This window comes from Drosophila ananassae, chromosome 2L (assembly GCF_017639315.1).
Source record: "Drosophila ananassae strain 14024-0371.13 chromosome 2L, ASM1763931v2, whole genome shotgun sequence".
NCBI lineage: Eukaryota > Metazoa > Arthropoda > Insecta > Diptera > Drosophilidae > Drosophila > Drosophila ananassae.
This window is the reverse complement of record NC_057927.1, coordinates 23,122,394-23,143,471: the sequence shown is the minus strand read 5'-3', so window position 1 is coordinate 23,143,471 and position 21,078 is coordinate 23,122,394. Positions and strand designations below refer to the sequence as shown.

Below are 21,078 nucleotides of genomic sequence, written 5' to 3'. Positions count from 1 at the left end.
TTCAGGATCTGTCATAGATCGTGACAATTGGTTACTAATTGCTTGGAGTCTTGCAGCTCTGTTGTCTTCGTTGAGGTTTGCTCTTAAATGCGATAACTTGGAATGGTACTGGGTTCGTTTCGTATTTTTGTCTCGTTAATTGAATTTTCCAGCTGTCTCTGTTTATTTTCCTCTACTGCCGGCTCGGGGCTTAATTCAATTTCAATTCGTTGCCGGAGAAGAACAATAACGAAAAGAAATGGGAAGCTGCTTCACCGCACATGTGTTTCACATTCGCCTCGTTCTAAGTTTCTAGAGCTGGATATTGGAGATTTCTGGCATATTTTATTGGCTCGCTTGTGAAACTGGCTGTCCACGATAACACTTACAACACGCATGTGTGCCACTTGGTTTCCTCATCGTTGTAGTTCCTCTGGTTTTGGTATCGTCTTGCCTAAAAAAAAAACACAACAACAAGAGAAGCATGTTAGACATTATAAGAAATTAAAAGTTGGGTAATTGGTTGAGAGATAATGGCTTAAAAAAGAGTTCAATAATCGAACTATACTCCCATTTCTAGGGAACTCGTTCGGTCTAGTTCTATTAATCATTCCGCAATTAGCAGAGGCAAATGGCTCACAGACATGCATTCCTAGCCACATGCTAATCATTTGTGTTATTTATGACGAAACGTGACTTGTGCGAATCGGGGGAACTAAACAGAACCACTGTCTCAGTTTTATGGACTTGTCACATGCATATGAGAAAGAGCTGCTGCACAGATAAGGCTATTGTTCCGGAAAGTAGAGCTCATGAATGGATGGGATATGGGATGATGGGCCGAAAAGTCTGCGGTTCATTGAAGGCCGTCAAGTTTGGTTATCAGCCCGGGCCTTCAAAGTGTCTCTTTCTCAACCTGACTATGCATACATGATACTCCTCGAATCGCATCGTAAATTCACACATTTCACGCCCCATTCAACCTCATGGATGGAGCCGGGCCCGGCATCCTGTATCTGTATCTTGCAAATTGACAGCCAGCCGGCCACGTTCGCATTCAAATTTACGAGCCAAGACATAAATAAATGCTTCTGAGTAAGGGGCCGAGTGGAAAGGCGGTTTCTTCATAATTTTCCCATATTTTATTATTATTTTGTGCCTCTCTTTTAAGGCCTGCCCACAGCATAATTGGCGCCAAACTTTTCCTCCACTCTTGTCTATTTCTATGTAGGTTTGATGGCTTCAACTTTAGCTTTGGCTTCGAGCTTTGGAGCATTATTTGTGTTTTCTTGGTGTCTTGGTGTGCTGCAAGCGTGGGCCAGACACGTGGGTAGGCTTTTCGGGGCCCGTCAAACTTGATCGGCCAAGACAAGCGGCAGCCTAGGCTGCCCAGGCAGCCAAGAGGTTGTTCTATTTGATTTGCCGCCTTTCTCCTTCTCCCTCCCCCCATCAAGCATATCTTCTGTTTATGCCCCGTGGGTCGATTTTGATAAGCTTATTTATTTTCACAGGTGCCTCACTAATTTCTTCTTTCTTGTTCCCGGGTTTTAAATAATTTCCAGTCATTTATTTGGGTCATTGTTTGGCTTTTATGTGTTTTTAATTTTTCATGGCTCGGCTTACGAAGAGGAAAATAGAGATTATCGCCCACATGCATCTCAACTTGGACTGTCTTTCTGGTCAGTTATCTTGTGTGGCATCTGCTCTATAATTCAAATGGGCTTTATACAAAATGCAATATTATTGTTTGTCCAATAAACACAGTCATTACTATTTAGATTTTACAATTCAATCAATAGAAGCTTCTACAAACTAAGCAGTTGCTCCCAATCCGATGAGACCCACTTTCTGTGATCCTAATTCCAAAAAGCCCCTATAAGGACTTAGATCGGACGAGCTCACGATATTAATGATGTTTTTGCAGTTTATGGGAGTTGCTTCTGGGGCTCTACTGACTGGTAATTGAATGGGGATGAAGTACCGCTAGTGCCAAGTTTGGTTCTGGCCAGCAAGTAGCCGTTTATTCGAGCCATAACTCCCAGGCTTTATTGGCTGCATAGCTCTCCGCATTCCGAGGCTCAAATTGGCGAATGATGTGTCCCATCTGCAGTGAGCCTGCCTGTTTTAATCACAGCCATCCATCCAAACTTGAGAAGCCAGTGAGGAGTTTGTTGTTTGTCAAGTAAAGTTTAACAAGTTTTCCCCCCAGAATCGTTGAGGTCTCTGCATCTGTAACTATGCAAGAGAGCTATTCTGTATGCTATTCGGTATGTGTGACCCACAAAAAGTTGTGTGCTCGTAACCCATCAAAGTTTTATGACTCTCATATGCTGGGGAGTGACATAAACTCATGGTTTATTAATTAAGTTTCGCATCCCATTCTAGGTGTGCTGGAAAAGGTCAGGAATGGGGCGTGGTTGTAGCTTGAAACTTTTTGAAATAAGATACAGAAAGAGCTTTACTCTATTTTCCTTTTCAATTGGTTTTCTTTTCTTTTTCCCATCAATTATAATTAATATTCTTCATTTTATTTATCAACCATGTCAGCTAGCAATTCATGAAATCTGAATCGATCTATCCAGTAAAAAAAAAAGGCATCTCTCCCAGTGGCATCTCAATTAAAATGTATCTTCAGCATCTTTCATAATTCAGTCGGCGACTGCTCCCCTATAAGAAAGATGAATCACTTTGGGATTTCTTCAGAAAACAAGGCACACCAATGCGGAGCAGGCCAAAGCCCCAGAAACAACAATTGAAGTTGAATGTTTGTATAGGGCCAGGCCAAGGAAAGAAAAATTAAAACTTCAACGAAAAAATCGTTTTTTTTGTACATCCCACATGGTGTATGGTGCATGGCTTTCTCCTCCTACTCTACCATATACCATATACTGGTTTAAAAATAAAATGCACAAACACACAGTTTGATGTGTGTGCGTATAAAAGGATGCACTCCGGTCGTCTGTCAGTCAGGCTGACTTCTTGTTGTTGCCACTGCCACAGCAAGTCATTGCGTTTCAAAGTCAACTCTTTTTAGGAGTCGCCGGCACACAGCCTTTAGTGCAGTTCATTAAAATATTTATTTAAAGTCAAACCCTCCCCCGGCCTCACATGCCACAACCATGGGCAGTTGCTCTTTTATATGACTCGGCTCTTTGTTTATCATTTCATTATATACGACTATACTTTATGATGTACACACACCCAGGAGCAGGAGCTGGGCTGGTGGCACATGTGTGTGGCAAAATTTTTGCCTGACCCAGCCCTTCCACGTCTCGTTTTGTACTTGTCAGCAGATAATATTCTACAGAAGCCTCAGAATCTCTTAATTGCTATCTGCACTACTTGGGGGAATGGGTCTCCCATTGAAACCTTTGTTCTCTGTAAGAGACTTAATGATCTTTATTATAATTATTTCAAGGCATAAATTAGAACGTTAGAACTGCTAGCATACTCTCATATATACTCTATATCAAATGTATATCTATTATATCAAAGGTTGATAAATATTTTCACATGATACCTTGCCTCGAAGCTTATAATAAATTATTTGCTAATATGAAACTCGATCCACGCACTCAGGGCAACTATGATTAGGAAAAAACTTCACAACAAACCGCAATCAAAAAGCTGAAAGTATCTGAAACTGAATGCGTGTGTGGGGAAATCAATTAGTATTGTCAAAGGTAGCTTCAAGATACATAGATACACCCATGCACTGGCACTGGCACTGGCACTGGCACTGGCACAGTACACAGTACGATGTGGAAAATAAAACGCGTTGACAAACAAACCAAGTGACAGCTGGACAACACTTTGACTGAACAAACAAGTGGCTATGGGTATTGATTAGACAGCAACTTTTGTACTGCCCCTCAGGCACTAATCCCCCCTGAAAATTACTATAAAAAATATAGTGAAAAGTGTAGGCAATATCTTAAGATATATAGGGCTAGACTAGAGACACATTAAGGGACAATCGAAGCTTGTCAATAGTCTAAAATAAAAAGGGTAAAGATCCTCATATCTCCTTTAAATCCAAAGTCAGAGTCAAAGTCCTCTCCGTACAGCTTAGCCAGAGGTGACTGTATCCATACTTAAACACTTGAGCTTCAAATTTATATGCAACTCATGGCTAGGTAGGATTTTATGCCACTCCAAACGGAAATGGAAATCGTTTTATGCTTTGACCAAAACCAGAAAACCTGCTATCGAGTGTAAATCACTGCCGAGAGACAAAAAACCCAATTAACCCACTGAAAATCAAAAGGAAACAATGGCCAAGGAACGACCACCCCCAAAAGCCTGCCTGCCCCCTGTCATTTGCTGCCACCCCCCCTTATTTTCCTGCTAACATGCAACGCAGTTGAAAGAAGCACCAGAAAGCCAACAAAGCGTATTGAGATCGCAAATAAAATATGTATAGGCCGAGAGTTGGCTGGCAACTTAATTTAGCCGGGCCCATTGGGGCTGTCGGCAAACTCGCCAGTGTGTTCTATCTCTGTGTATCTCACAGATACGCCGTGAACAGAACAGCGACATTTAGTCAGTCCGTCTGTCCGCCGGCCACTGTCCAATGTTGACCCATTTCATCTGCACGATTAACTCGTTCGTTCTCTTTTGGTCAACAAGCCAAGTCGAGTTTTATTTCAGCCTCTATTTTTGTGTTTGCACTCTGCATCCGTGTCTTGGCTTCGGCATTTGCCATATGTATATAAATATATATATACTATAGATATATATATGTTTGTATTTATGTACTTGTGTACTCATGGCAAACACGCGACGCCTTGTAAAAGCCAAATAGTAGAAAGCATCAAGGCACGAATTTCAATTAAAGATATATGGACATGATTATTGGGAAAATAAGAGACATCAGACAACTGCAAGACTGCGTTTTCTAAAATAGTTTTAACTTTTGTGATAATTAATAATAATTTAATAATTCTAAAGATTGTAAAACACGTAAGTTCTATTAATGTATCACATTTCTGACAATGTATCTTTGAGATTAGGTTAGAAGAATGTGAAATGTTTATATATTTAACTTTCTATCAAGAACTTGAGAAGACTTTCATGTAAGTCAAAACACTTTTTAATCACTATTAAATATCAAAAATAAAGTAATTAGTTGTAAAAAGAAGAAAGATTTTAGGTAATAGTATAAATAGAAAAAAAACATTTCGAAAATAATAAAAATAAGTTATAGAAAAAGTATTAATAAATAAAGTAGAGACACGGGGTTTCCTAAAATGTTTCAATCATTTATAATAAATATTTATGAAAAATTCTAAAATTAAAATTCCAAAGATGCCAATTCTATTTATGTTTTAAGTTTCTGACTAATTTGGGAAAAGATTAGAAAAAACAAGAAAGGAAAGCTAACTTCGGGCGGAGCCGAAGTTTATATACCCTTGCAGTTCAGTCGCAGTCCGATAGGTGGCGCCACGCATCTATATTATTAGATATACAGCGGATCGTATATAGTCGGCCGATCCTTATGAAATTTGGCATATCGAATTATTTTGACCAAAGAAGCATACATTGAAAATCCCATCCTTCTAACTTGAAAAACAACGAAGTTATGCCATTTCCGATCAATCAGTTATATGGCAGCTATAGGATATAGTCGACCGATCTTTATGAAATTTGGCAGATCGTATAAGTTGGACCAAATAAGAATCCATAGAAAGTCCCAACCTTCTAACTTGAAAAACAACGAAGTTATGCCATTTCCGATCAATCAGTTATATGGCAGCTATAGGATATAGTCGACCGATCCCGGCCGTTCCGACTTATGTACTACCTGCAAAGGAAAGAAGGGTGTGTGCAAAGTTTCAACTCGATAGCTTTAAAACTGAGAGACTAGTTTGCGTAGAAACAGACAGACAGACGGACAGACAGACAGACGGACAGACAGACAGACGGACAGACGGACAGACGGACAGACGGACATGCTTATATCGACTCAGGAGGTGATCCTGATCAAGAATATATATACTTTATAGGGTCGGAGATGTCTCCTTCACTGCGTTGCACACTTTTGACCAAAATTATAATACCCTCTGCAAGGGTATAATAAGAGATTTTAAGATCAACATGAACAATGAATTTTTGAAAAAAAAGTAATATAAATATTACGATATGATGTAAAAATCCATACTTATTAGAGACAAGGTTAAAATAAACACAACTTGATCTTTGATCTTTGACTTTTCGTTCATAATTTGAAGAGATTTTCGGTTCAATTTAAAAAAATGATGATGTCAGAAGAGCGTTAGATGGTAGAGAAAATAAAATAAATAATTTTTGGTAATTGTAGAAACTATAGAATAAAGCTTCAAGGGAAGATAATAATAGACTAATATCAAGCACTTTAAAGACTGGGGTTTCACTCAAATCTTAAAGTTTTGATGAAGAATATTTCTAAAAAATTATATAACATGATAGGAACTTATTCGAGGCAAGGTTAGAAGAAGTATCTACTACTTATATGATTTGTAAGTACATATGTGGTGATCTGTAACGCACAATTTTAAACCGAAGATCTCAGGTTCAAAACCCCACAAATGATGATGTCAGAGGAGAGGTAGAGTTGCCAAAAAAAAAGGTAAAATAATCGTAAATAAATGAAAACTTTAACAAAGGGAGGAAAAAATGTAGTCGTGCCGCTGGAGCCAACAGCTATGCTAACAAACGGGTATTTTTAACAGCTTCGGCTTCATTCGGTTCAGTCAAGTGTGTTGTCGTCGCTGGTTTATCGCTCCCTCCCAACACCCCCTATATCCCCCACTCTCGCACACTCGCACACACGCACACTGTTCCACTGATAACGAGGCATGTAAGTTGGAAATACAGTGAAGCATAAGGCTATATAACAATTTAATTTTAAAATTAAATAAATATTAAAAATGAATATAATTTAAAAATAGATTTTAAGTGTTAAGAAGTAGTTTTAATTTTTTTTTTTAATTTTTATATAGTTTGAAACGCAAGAACCTCTTATCTATTGAGGCAAGACTGTGACAAGAACCACCCTAGGGCCTAGAGTGACCCTCTTTGCTCATCGTTTATCTATTTGATTGCTGACTGTTGCTGCTGCCGCTGCTGCAGTCTATAGGTTAGATACATAGATACATAGATACATATATAATAGATAGTGGGTCCGTTATGTGAGCCATGTAACTGTATCACATGTGAGTGTGTTTTATCATCGATCTGTTGCCACTTATCGATACTTTCCTGTTTTCCTTTCTTTTCGCAGGCCAAGATTGTGGACAAGTCGTGTCATTATTCAAATACAGATATGAGAACCGAAGTACGAAAATGCGATGGTCGCATAAGATAAGGGGGTAGCTCACTGAACCCACTACCAGTATCTTAACAATTCGTTCCTTTTGCGTGAAATAAAAGTGAAAATCTATTGAAGAATACACTCTGGCACGCAGGAACTGAGCCAGAGGCAGCGAAATGGAAGTGTGGGAGGTGTAAACTGGGGGTGTTTGGGTGGCGAGTCAAACAAATGCAATGACCTGAATTCGGAGCGTTTTGTGCAGAGAAATGTGAAAAAAGGGCGACAAGTACAGCTGTGAAAAAAAAAATAGCACCACCACCAGACAAAATTTTTCAATTGCCATCATAATCATATTTTTAACTTTAGGAAATCGATTTATACTTTTTTCAAAATCGAAGACCCTCAAGATAATAGAAATTAACGAAAAAACATAAGTTTTTTAGATGTTCTTAAGTTATTTAACAAAATTTATTAAAGTCTATAAAATTAAACGAAAAAAATAATAGCACCACTTTTCAAAAATGGATTTTAAATGCTAATAATGACTAATTCGTTAGAGATTCATTAGTAATCAATATTGATATATTAAAAATATATCTATATGCGTTGATTAGTATTTGGTAGCGCATCCTTTGTTGGCTAAAACAGCTGCACAACGTCTTGGCATTGAATCTACTAAGTCCTGGCAGCGTTTTTTGGGTATATTAGTCCAGGACTCCTTAATAACACCCCAAAGGCAATCGATAGTCGTTGGTTTGCTATCAGCAACTGCCTTCTTAACGTCGGACCACAGATTTTCAATTGGATTTAGATCCGGCGACTGCGCAGGCCACTCCAAAACTTGTACAGCATTGTTGAGGAACCACTCCTTTGCCTTTTTGCTTGTGTGTTTTGGGTCATTATCCTGCTGGAAGACCCAAATAAGAGGCATATCATCTTCTGCGAAGGGTAACATTACAGATTGCAAAATATCCACATAGACGTGTTGATCCATTATAGATTTTATCCAGTGTATAGGACCTACTCCATTATATGAAAAGCACGCCCATACCATGACGCAGCATCCTCCATGCTTTATAGTCTTTGTGGTGTACTGGGGCTTGTATTCTGAATTCTTCGGACGTCTGACATACGCTCGGGATCCTTTACCACCATACATGACCACCTTGCTCTCATCGGACCATAAAATATTCCTCCATTGCTGGGGGGTCCAATTTTTGTGCTCCTTAGCAAACTTAATACGGTTAGCAATATGCCTGGCATTTAAAAGTGGGACTTTTCTTGGGCTGCAGGCTTTCAGATTATGTTGCCTGAGATATGTGCGCACTGTTTGATCCGTTGCAGCAATATTCAGGTCCTTTTTTAGATCTGTAGCAGGCTTGAAAGGTTCCCTTTTGCTATGGCGAACCAACCTTTTGACCTCTAGAGGGGTCATAGAAGGCTTCCTACCGCGTGTTTCCTGGTTTTTCTTATAGGTTATGGCGTTCCTTATCATTTTATTTGAACATCCAACAAGTCGACCCACTTCTCGAAAGGATTTTCCATCCTTGATCAACTTTTTGATCAGGTCACGCTTTTCATCCGTGCAGTGTTTTCCACGACCCATTTGAATTTTTTTTTTTAATTGAAATAATTAAATTGAAGACAAATTTGTAAAACACGTGCTTTAAGTCGCTGAAATGTTACCATTTCTTTGTGAATTCTTTAGAGATGGAAAGTGGTGCTATTTTTATTTTCGTTTCTTTTGCGATCTTTTTTAGTAAAATATTAAAAAAAAATATTAAAACAATATTAAAACTATAACTCTTTTTTTGTTTAGTAAGAATATCATTCTACATAAAAAAATTTTATTTGAATAAATTGGTAACATTATTACTATTTTTTTTAAAGCCCAATCGAAGTGTGATGTAGTGGTGCTATTTTTTTTTTCGCAACTGTATATGATGAGGACTAAAGGCAAGATGTGAACCGGAAAACACAAGAATTTTCCTTTAGGTTTCTATCATCCGGAAAATGAAAACAAAAACATACATAGCTTTTGCTCTTCTAAGAAAAGAGAGTTTATATAATTTTTTAATTCATAATTGAAGTACTGTTCTCAAATTTCATTCATAAAAGCCTTTTAAACAGTCCATTATTTTCGCTTATTTTCGTTTTAATCTCTTATTCACAACACGTCACCCCCTCTCTCTCGTTTATGGCTGTATTTAAGCCAAGCTCTCCCAATGTTGAAAAGGTAAACATGTGTTGCCAAAACATAAAGCACAGGCCCGAATCCAAAACGAATGAGAAAAAAAAAATGTTACAAGGCGCGGCACCTTTCGACGCAGGCGACAAGTGTTTACGAAAATCGCAGGCCCCAGCTACCACCACCCATCTCCCAAGCTCCCCAGCTCCCCAGCTGCGCACGTATGCGTTAGGCTGAGAGGCTGTGTGTCCTTGTGCCTCGCACAACGGGTCTTTGAGGGCGTGGAGCGAATGGTACGGCGTGGGGGCGTTGGGGCGTTCGGGCCTGGCCAAGGGCCACCCGTTTTACTGTTGTCGAAGTCTACTTGCCTCACTCTCTTCTCCTGGCTCTCTGGTCGGTGTGTGTGTGTGTGTGTGTGATGGAATTTACGTGCTTATTGAATTTTCAGCGCAGCTATAGCGAGTTGCGCAAAAACAAAAGCCAGTCCCCGAGCTTGTTGTAGCTTTGAACTATAATTAATTTGGATTTAATTAAAAGCGGGCCAGCAGCAGCAGTAGCAGAAGCCAGGAATTTCGAATCACCACTTGAGAGCGTTTTATCTGTCAAGCTGCGCCCTTCGCACACGGATACGGATACAGATACATACGCACACACAGATACACTCAGAACGCCCAACTCCGGATCTGGTGTGGTGCGAAAAATTTCACAACTGCCGATGTAATTGGCAATATAAGCACTTGAAACCCGATTATGGTGCGGTCTTTTGTTCTCAATCGGTGCTGGCGGACCTCTCGCACATCATTTCCACAGTTTTCCACGGAAAAACGCGCCGAGCAAGACGATTTCACTGCATTTTCCACTGCTCAAGTTTGTCCGCGTCCGCACCGACAATCACGCACGTCCGAACAGTGGGGAATTTTTTTTTATTTTGAATTTTCCTTTGGGGTTCTTGGAGCCATGGACTATCCGAATAGATGTGGAGATACTGTATCGCCAAGATATTGAAGTTTTCCCTAACTGGTCACACTGAAAATTAACAAGGTGGCCACTCTTTTGCGAACCGGCAAGAAATTCACGAACCGGGCGGTAATTTAAATAATTTTTAGGAATGCCATTTATGTTTTTAAACAAATGTGTTTTTAATTTCAAAAAAATGTATTGATATACAATAGAAATTTTAACAATAATAACTAAATGCCAGAAACTTTCGGAATAATTTTCATTTCATTCTTAATTTCCACTTAATAAACAATTCATGTGGGACGTGCTATAAAAAAATAGAAAAAAATTCATTTTTAAGAACTATTTTTTAGCCTTTGCTTTGGGCTTTGCTGCTGTCGATGAAGCAGCTTTTTTTGAACCACCTGCCGCCTTGGATGTGCTGGCAGCTGGCTTCTTTTTGGCCTTTATCAAGCCATCTAGCTCCAGGTTGTCCTTGTCTTCGTCGTCCTCGGAAACGGCTCCACCACCACCACCCTCTTCCTCGCCCTCTTCGAGACCGGGGTAATCCTCATCTCCGCCAGCAGCCTCCGCCTTTTTCTTCTTTATGCCGGCCTGAGCCGAGTAGGAGTAGGCCATCACCTCCTTGTTGTATAAGCGCGTCAGAGCAGCCTTCACACGCCCATCCACTGAATCGAACAGCGACTTCTTGCCTGGCCAGGTTGTAAGCTCGATCAGAGAGTCCAGGTCCTCGCGCAGCAGATGGTAATCTTTCATAACGTCGAGGGCAGAGGACACGCCTTCGTTGCCCTCCTTTGCAAGTGGACGCACAATATTGTCCAGCAGGAAGGGAGCGTAGTCCAATCGAACAGAGAGTCTGGAGCCTGAGGTGCAGGACCTCGTGTGATCATGCAACTCCTGTGCCAGTCTAGCACGCTTTCCGGCCCTCGAGTTTTTTCCCAGCCAGCCGGGGAAGTTGATTTGTCCGGTGAAGTAGCCGCACATGTGCTCACCAGGCAGCACAGAGCTAAAAAAGGCCTGTGTTGGCAGTAGACTCCAGGCGTTATTCGAGCGGATTTTCTTGTCAATCAGGTCGCCAAGACTAAGGGCATCTGCCGTGGCAGCCACTTTGGCGAGCACATCCTTCCTAAAATTATACAAAAGGTTCAATAAAATATAACTTATTCTATCGATTATCTTACTTATTTCCTTGGGGAGTGACCTGGAGGTAGTTTTGCTGAACGAATAGAGGAGCCAGACTGTAGTCGTGGAAGAACAAATCAGACTTGTCGGCTAGAGACATGTGCTTGTGTTCCTCGGCCGTAAACACTTTGCGTACGACCTCCCAAGGTCCTAGCTTGAGATCCTTGGTGGCCACTTGTTGTCCTGCCTTACCCACAGAGTCCTCCTTGGCGCTGAGCAGGGAGATGTGATTGATCGATTGCCGGATGTCGTTGTTGGTGGCTGCAATGATTTCCTCTACCTTTGCCGGCGAAATCTTGACCTTCTCTTTGAAGCAAATACTCATTATCTTGCCCTTGATCTGCTCGAGGCGAGGTCGTTGGAATCGCAAGTCGTAGCAATAGTTGACCAGAGAACGTATCTTCGGATGGTTGCGATCGTTACACATACAGATGATGGGAATGGAGCTATCCTTGATCAGAGCAATCAGCTCTTGCATGCCGCCACGATCTTCATTTCCAGCCATTCCGTCGACCTCGTCCATTAGCAGCACGTGCTTTCGTGACACTGCCTGGCCCTGGCCATTAAAGTAACCAGCCAGGGATTTGTTGCCCAGTAGGGTAGAAACCTCTTCCTTCAGTAAGCGTTTGCTTCGCGTATCCGACGCATTAAACTCCACAGCGTCGAAACCGAGCTCTTTGGCTACCAAAGTAGCAGTTGTGGTCTTACCGATTCCAGGTGGTCCGGAGAGTAATGCTGCTTTGAAGTAGCTGCCATCATCGTTTTTAGCATAGGGATTTGGTCGCTGAGGCTTCTTTTTCCCATCGTGGTTCACATACCACTTGGAAAGCCAGTTCATCAGTCTAGAAAAGAAAGTAATTGAGTTAGAGATGGAATGCCTTACGAGAGCATCTACTTACTTAGTGACGTTGCTGGCGGCCCCCGCCTGTCCCACAATCTCCTTGATATTCGTAGGCTTATGCTTGTCCACCCAGGCCATGCCGAGCAGGTCCTGTGGAGCAGGGTCTGCGGCTACGTTTACAGAAACTTTTTGCTCTTGGGAGCTAGGCTCCTTTTTCACCTTCAAGGTTACGGCCGGAACGGGCTCCTCATGCTTCGTCTTCTTCGCCTTTGGTGAAACATGTTCCTCTTTAATTTTATGCTTCGCGGTCTCCTTTTCCTCCTTTACTTTGGATTTAGTAGATGGCTTCTCTTCCTTTAAACTAGAGTTTCCATTTTCCCTCTTTACGTCCCTGGAGCTCTGCTCCTTTTTGGGAGTCTTTTTCTCCTCTTTCACAGGATGGGATAGTCCTGACTTCTCCCTTATAAGATCGAACAGACCATCCTCACTAAGAATGGGGATGTTAAGCTCTTCGGCTACAGCCAGTTTTTTGGGACCTGCCTCTTCGCCCACAACCAGATACTGCAGCTTCTTGCCCACGACAGTCATTACTCGACCACCATACTCCTTGATAACCGACTCTGCTTCCTCGCGCTCCATAGACTCTAAAACTCCGGTGACTAAAAACGTAATTCCGCTCAGGCAATTGGGCGTTCCCTTAGGGATTTCCTTGCTGCCTGGATTCAAGCAACTGCTGCGGTTCTTGTACTTCTGGTAAAGCACGGCGGTCATGCGTTTCCGCTCGTGGCGCTCCTCATCTGTGAGGACGCTTGTCTCTAAATCTGCATGTGGTTTTTCCTTCTTCGCTCGTGGAGTGGAGGACTTGGATTTGGACTCCTTGACGGCCGGAGCATCTGGGCTGGACTTCTTGGCTTTTTTGGGAGTAGGCGACTTTGGTGGCCGAGCAGATTCCTTTTTGGCCGGATGACGTTCTTCCTCCGCTCGTAAACTCTCCTCCATATCCACTTCCATGAGACTCTTGTCTATGTCTTCGTTCTCGAATTCCAGAACTGCCTTGGTCTTCGGCTTGGGCACAATCACGCGCTTGGTTTCGCCACCGAAAAGCTCTGTGGGATCCACGGACTTCTTTAGTTTTGTGAGCGAAGGTTTCTTGCCATTTGAGTGGCTTGATTTCTTCTTTTTCGCATCCGGCTCTGGGGTGGCTTCAATCTTTTCATCTTCGCTGGACAAAGCCTTGGAGGTCTTTCGCCTTTTAGTGTCGTGGGGATTGTGGAAGACTGACTGTGGTTCATCCTCATCACTGGAGATTATCAAAGCCTTTCTGCGTTTTGGCGCCTTTGACGGCGTCTCCTCGTTCCCATTGTCATCCTTGACTTCTTTGGCTTTGCTTGGAATGCGCTTGAAGAAACTGTCGATGCCCTGGAATGGTTGTTTGTGTTAAATAGGGTTTCATCTTTACCCCTGACCAACTGTCACCAACATACTCGCTGCATTATTTGCTAAATTTTAATGTTTTTATGGAACTCAATTTCGTGTATGATGTTGAACATATATCAAAATATCGATATGTCAATCATCATAGCGATATTTTTGTAGTTGAATAATATTTGCCCTATTTTATGATTATTTTACATTCTTCTGATTATTAAACTTAGATGTGTATTTAAGTGGGTGTAAATGGTTAAGTGGTGTAACTTAAGTGGGAAAATAGAATATAAATTATAGATCCTTATTTAAAATGAGAAGTCTGGCATCTTTGGCTTAACATTGCGTTAACAGCACACTGTTAAGAAATGGACTGTTATAAGATATGTGCCATAGCAATCAGCAATTTAGAGCCAACAAATTTCGAATTTGAAATTCAAATATGGGCTCAAAATATATGTCTAATCTTCTGGATAATATAATAATAATATCTGGATAATATAATAAATGGACTGTTATAAGATATGTGCCATAGCAATCAGCAATTTAGAGCCAACAAATTTCGAATTTGAAATTCAAATATGGGCTCAAAATATATGTTTAATCTTTGCCTATATTTAAATTTCTAATTTAAATATCAGCTCTCCTTAATTGTTTTTCAGTTCAGTTATTTGATAATAGGATTATTTGGAAACTATTTTGAAATAGGCAGGAAACAAAAGCCTTAAGCTTAATCGTTGCAACAAATTGTTAAATTTGCATTGAAAGCCGAAACGAATCCGTGTCATTTGACATATGCTCCATCAATCTTCCGCTAATGTAATGCAATCTAATCAAATCAAATCGCAATCACATCATCACCGCCACTTTACACCGCCCTGATGACGAATCCCCGCGGCACTCTCTGGCCCGAGAAGCGCGGCAAAAGCTGTTTAGTTGCATTTACAGGGCATTAGGCCGTCTTCCCCCGATTTTGCCCTTTGGTAGCCTGGTAGCTGTCAACCCCCTTCGGCTAGCCGATTACACGTGCAATTAAGGGTTGCGGATACGGCGGCTGACGCGCCACCCCAACAGCCACCCACAAGGCACGGCCTGCCACTTGGCTGCGACCTTGCTTGCGGCCTGTTGCACGTGCTAAACACCGTCGAATGTCACCCTTGGGGCCGATTTGAACGATCACCGCTTAACACCGATTTTGATTAAATTCAACATAAACAAAACAGGCGCGAAGGGAGCGAAGATTACACAGCTCTTGGTGGATGATGTTTTTCTAAATTAATAACAGTTTTGTTTTTCTGATAAGTTTCAAACAAATAAAAAAGGTTTAGTGACTAATTTGTTATTAAACCCACTTTTTTTTTTTTTTGAAAATTAATTCGGAATATGTGCATTGTTTTTTGAAAGTTTTGAAAATTAATTCCAAAAGGCTTAATACGACATATTGCAAAACAAAATACAAATATATAGTCCCTATATACTATAAATTTGAATATTTTGTGAAATATTTAATAGGCTCTAAAAAAATAGGCTATATTTACAAAAATTTATTAATGATCAGTACTTCAGGATGTTCCAAATATTTTACCCTCAAAAAGAGAATACATTATTTTTGAAATATAAAAACTAAAAACTTTAATTTTATCCCTAAGCTCAACAAGTGAAATTTATTTACTGGAAAACACCAAAAAGAATCAGGAAAAATTTCAACTCTGTTGGGGAGAAAAGTCAGTGGATTGTTTGGAATTATATAAAGGGTTGTTGGTGTGACTTTCCATGACCAAGTGACTGACTGACTGGCTGGATGCTGGATGCTGGAGCAGCACATGGCAAGGTTCCCACCCAAAAGAAAACAGATGGCTTTGAATATAAATTGACCTCGGGTGGATTCCCTTTGGCAGGACGTTAAATTATGCGTCGAAAGTCGCCAGTCGCCAGTGGCAAGTCGCAAGTAAATAAATACAAATCGGAGGGTGGCCAGGACCGCCTCCTTTCACACGGATTTATTACATTTGCATTTGATTTTTCCGATTATGTGACATTTTCCTGCCAACTCATGATGGGGTGAATGTTAGGGGATAGAGAGAGCGAGGGGGTTTGCTCGAAACACTAATTCGAAAATGGCGTGTGATGGAAAACACTTGTTCTCCCTTGCGGGCGGCGGTCAGGCTGTCTCATTTATCGATCATTAGCGCCGGCTAATCCCCCCACCCCCTCCCTCTCTGGCCACGTTTAATCGTGATTAATTATTTTGACGCATTATTTTGATTCGATATTTATCAAAATGTCGCAAAATAGTGCTTAGCCTTTTATTATGTTTGCTTAACTGATTAATCTTTGGGCCGGGTTCATGTTAATGTAGTTGACTTATTTTGGCCGCCTTTCACTCCCTTGTTTGGTGGGAGAATTAGCTTTTTTTCGGTTGTTGGTTTTTGGCTTATATGCAAATTAACCCGACTTGGGCTTAGCCAATGAAAAATTGGCATTTCCTTTGGGTTAAGAGTGTTACGAAATACATTAACCAAATTAATTTAATTCCTTAGTTTGGTATTTTAATTTTTTATTTTTTTTACCAATTTGATGTGCCTAGACTTGGCCATATCCAGCATTATTTTTCCAAGCCCAAGACAAGAGCCCTAAAAGGTTAATTACCAACATACCAGATGCTGAACCAAGCCCACAACCCAAACGAAACCCCACACGGAGCCTGAAACAAGTTTCCCATGGGCAGAAATTAATAAAATTTGCAATTTACAATTTGGAAGCGACTTATATATCAGTGGGAAAACATGGCGCAATGTGTGCGGAGAAAACATGTTCAACAGTTAATAAAACAAATAATTGCATCGTGTGTGCAATAAAAAGAAGGTTAAACGTGGCCCAAGTCGCGGCCATAGAAGCCGCCTAGACGATGGTTTTGGGGCAAAAGGCGGGGCATCTGGGGCGCAGGGGACAGCGGACTGGGGACCGACCCAGAGACAACAACTAATCATCCGGGAGCGGGTGCAGGAGCCGGAGCAGACCTCGACGTAGACGTCGCGCCAATTGGAATTGCAAATCTTCAGGGAGTGGGAGTGAGAGCGATACACGTGTTCCACCAAAAGAAGGAGAAGTACAGACATGGAGGAGCTTTAACAAGGATGTTGGGGCGTCAGGAGCGGTTTTATTCGATTTTTCTCTATTTTATTAGACCAAATTCTGGGAGTTTCAAGTTATATATCATGGGAGACCCGATATATTTTGATCTCCCGAGGACCTTCTTCAGTGCACTTATTCCCTAAATAATAAAATTTCTTATCCACCTAAACTCTTAACTGCTTAGAAGAGAATCTCCGAAAATTTTTAGAATCTATGGTCCCTGGGACTAAAAATAAGGGACTGCCTAGAACGCTCCTGGTCCTTTATATACATACATTTACTGTATATGGTGGACATACATACCAACCAACATATTGCCCACACATTGGTCTCCCGTCTAAGACAAAATGGTGGAGTCATGGCTGGGAATCGAGGCGGAGGTGGGGATTGAGAATGGGAATGACGAGAGAAGCAGGACACACAGGTTCATTCTCCCATAAATACGCTCAGCGGGTGTTAAATATTTTGTACGACTTCTGCAAGTCCTCGACATCGACTGCGACTTCGACTTCGAACTCAAACTGAAGACCCAAGACCAGACTTGGCCAAAAGACAGTCCAGGGCCCAGACACTGCTTGGCTATCTCTTAAACAAACGCACAACTTTTGGCCCAAACGCCTTTGTTCATCAATTAAGCTGTCTGTCCGATGTCCTCTGGCCCCCGGATCCTCCTTCACATCCTCCCCAGGCCAGCCCCCAAAGTGCACATACACGAAAGAGAAGGCGCTATGCCATGAGAAAGAGATGGGTGGTGGATGGAGGGCAGATGGAGTTGGAGACACATGCTATGGCTTGTAAATTGTGCGTCGGTCAGAAATTGAAATATGGCGTCGCAACGCAGGCAAATTGAAATCAATGAAAATGCTGTATTCCTTGAATCTGGCATATTGTTGGGATTCAAGGAGTTTGAGAGTAGAAATTTAAGCGAATTTAAGGCTTAAAGAGTAAAAACTTATAAAGTTTTGCAATGATAGCTTAAATATTTCGGAAATACAGGGGTAACTTAATGAAAGAAACATTTCTTAGAGATAAATTGACACCAAGACCTTTATATTATTTAAAGAGATAATATTATCTATGATAAAAAAAAGAACTTAAAAAATATTAATCCAATAGTTATTACCCCAGTCCTTCTTTCTTAATTAAGGGATATTAACTTAAAGTTACATTAAAGTAATCTAAAATATAATACTACCATTACACCCTTTAAGCACTTATTCCTTATTTTTAATAATTACAATCTCTTGGATTTTTATGGAATACTTTTATCTTGAAGACATTTACGATCAGAATATATCGGATTACCACATTGAGACTTGCCACCGAAGTGTTCTAAGCCGATTTTCCTCACGGCGCCTCAACTTGATGGAATCTCCCGGGTTGTTGGCACCCTCTCTCTAGCCATCTCCCTGGGCCTCCGAAATTGTTTATAGATATATTTTAAATGCCGATAAAAGCACATGTACGACAAGCAGCCAAACAAGAGACCGAACATGCCATCATTACCACCAACCGATCTGAACTAAACTGAACAGAACTGTGCCGTCGAGCCGAGAACTGAGCTTAAGATCCGACACAGCGCCATGTTTGATGATTAAATCTCGAAAATGTTAATGATGCCGAAAGCGGAGGCAGCCGTAAAAGACCCTCAAGATCGAGATGGAACCAAAACTCAGACATGGAAATTAGCTGACGATTGCCATGGCCAGGAGATTCGATCGTTAAACGAACGCCAAGGATCACCATCGCCATCGCCATCGCCATCTGTATGGGGATCGGTTTTCATTTGACGCGCTCCGATCTGGCGGCATTTTGATATTGATTAACCAACTGAACCCTCGATCCCTCCCTCTCCGCCACGTCCCACGATCCATCCGATCAAAATACCTATTAGCAATTAAAAGACGTCGACAAGAAGAAAAAAAAAAACGAAAAAGAACTTATGACAAGTTGAGAAAGTCGAGTCTAGGTACCGTTGCTCCTTCCTTCGGATCGCCTCCATATGAAGTTGAAAATTATGGGACATTAATTGACTGTAGGTTAACAACCAACAAAATCTGAAAGAGGGACTGGGAAAAAAAAAATTATGAAAAATATTATTGCATTGTCTGGTCGAGAGGTGCAAAGGGGTTTTCTTTATGGGGTCCCTCTTTCTGTATCTTCCCCGTTTTGGGTTCTTTTATGTAACTGGTTTTATGTAACTTGTCTTTAGCCCTTTGTGATTGCCGGGGATTCTTGATTCGAATGGCATTGTGCCGAGCCTTTTGATTATGGTGTTTATATCTTTGAATTTCTTTGAAGATCTTCACATTTGGTACTCCTCAATTGCAATCATATTTGCCAAAAAAAATTTAAGATTATGTTTTTGTGACTATTTTTATGCATTCCGGATCTTTTCTCAGTTCTTTCTTGAACAGAAACATTTTTTTAAGCATTCTTGGTCCGGGGCTGTCCAATTTTGTGAAGATTAATTGAACAATCAATTTAAATTTTTATAGGTTTTCAACTTTTCATATCTCTTACACGACTTTTTGTGTTTTTTTTTTAGTCTCTTTCCATATCTTTCGGGTTATTGTTTGGTTATAAATTCGATTTCTTTGTGGCGTTCGAAGAGGACTTTAATTCTCGGATTCCCTCCTCGGTTCTGATCAGTTTAATATTATGAAATAGTAGCATTAATGAAAGATAAACGTTGTGTGGATTTTTGACATTTTATTTAGAAATCTCTCGAGTTGTGTTCAAAGAAGCATATTTAATGTACTAGCACTCCTTATAAATATTTTGATGTCTAACCATTAAATAGCCATAAATGCGATCACAAAAAACTTATTACTTTCATCGCAAACATTAAACGGAGAACAAATTTTACGACAGCGGAAATTAGCTCAGAGTTTGTCGGCGATTTTCTATAATTTATTTATTTGGTTTTACGGCTAGGAAATGGCTAGTAATTGAGTCAGGATTTCCATTAATTTGCAATTATTTTAATTCTTCCCCCCATGGGGCGGATCTATAAATATTTTTATGCCTCGTTGCACGATTGGCGCCATTTTTGAGAAATTTTAATGAAATTATAAATTCGATCGTATATATGACTGACTTTTATTCGATCTCTAATGTTATTTTCGATCGGTTTATATCCCCCCAATGGCGGACGGTCAGTGATAATGACACCTACGGATTTTTTAGTGCATCATACCTGTGAGTTTTCCTGGCCCAGCCTTTCCATTATTTTCATTTCCATTTCATTTTAATTTATGTGCATTTTAAATGCCAGTGATTCTGTTTCTATGGCGCATGCGCTTCGGTTCTCGATCAGACAATAGTTTTTCGATCCCTCTCGACTATATAAGCAAACATCGTTTTTATAGTTTACACCCATCAAAGATTTTATGGGTTAGTTGACGTTGCTCTGGGCCGCATCTTCTGTTCTCGGCCAAGCCGTGACAGATTTTGTTACAACATTCGGCTGCGATTAGATTTTTGGATATCTTTAAAGGCGGGATCTCTATTCGATCAAATAAAAATTTAAAATTGATTTCAATCAGTTCCACAGATCCTTTTCAAAAACTTTACGAAAATATTATACAAAGTATAGAAGTTGTATTATTAGTAAGTAATTGAAAGAAAGTTTTCTGCAATGTTCATTTACTCTGACCCAAAAGTTTTGACCCAAAATAACTCTTATTTTCCATTTAATTGGCCATGCAAGTAATAGAAAATACCTTTCTCAAAAGTCTATGCAAATTTCACTCTGTACACCACCAAAAATGAACAGCCTGGAGAACAAAAAGTGAACCGAAAACTTTTACATTTCAATTTTCCACACTGTCACCCCGGCGAGGAAGTCGGACTCTAATGCCCAACTAATTAATGAAAGTAAATTAATTTATACGTAAATTGTTTTGTTTAGAAACGGTCTGCCCCTTGTGCCTTAATTCCCCAGTTCCTCGCTTTTAGGGGCAAGAGTTTTATCAATGGCTTTGCCAGACGCTTTTTGAATGCCTAATGAGGCAAATGGTGGAAATTGGAAGTTTTCTACTTGTCTTCTCGGCTCGGGGCTCACTTGACTTGACT

The 21,078-nt window shown here is 40.5% G+C and overlaps 1 protein-coding gene across 1 annotated transcript; it reads right to left on the bottom strand.

Annotated features, from left to right (window-relative positions):
• Nucleotides 1-124: 124 nt before the first annotated feature.
• Nucleotides 125-14,062, bottom strand: LOC6501682 (replication factor C subunit 1). The gene is made up of 5 exons (XM_001955718.4): nucleotides 13,926-14,062; nucleotides 12,500-13,860; nucleotides 11,600-12,442; nucleotides 10,105-11,544; nucleotides 125-433 (listed from the first exon to the last, which is right to left on the bottom strand). The coding sequence occupies exons 1-4, from the start codon at nucleotides 13,932-13,934 to the stop codon at nucleotides 10,761-10,763; spliced, it is 2,997 nt and encodes a 998-aa protein (XP_001955754.2). The 5' UTR covers nucleotides 13,935-14,062; the 3' UTR covers nucleotides 125-433; nucleotides 10,105-10,760.
• Between the last annotated feature and the right edge of the window lie 7,016 nt (nucleotides 14,063-21,078).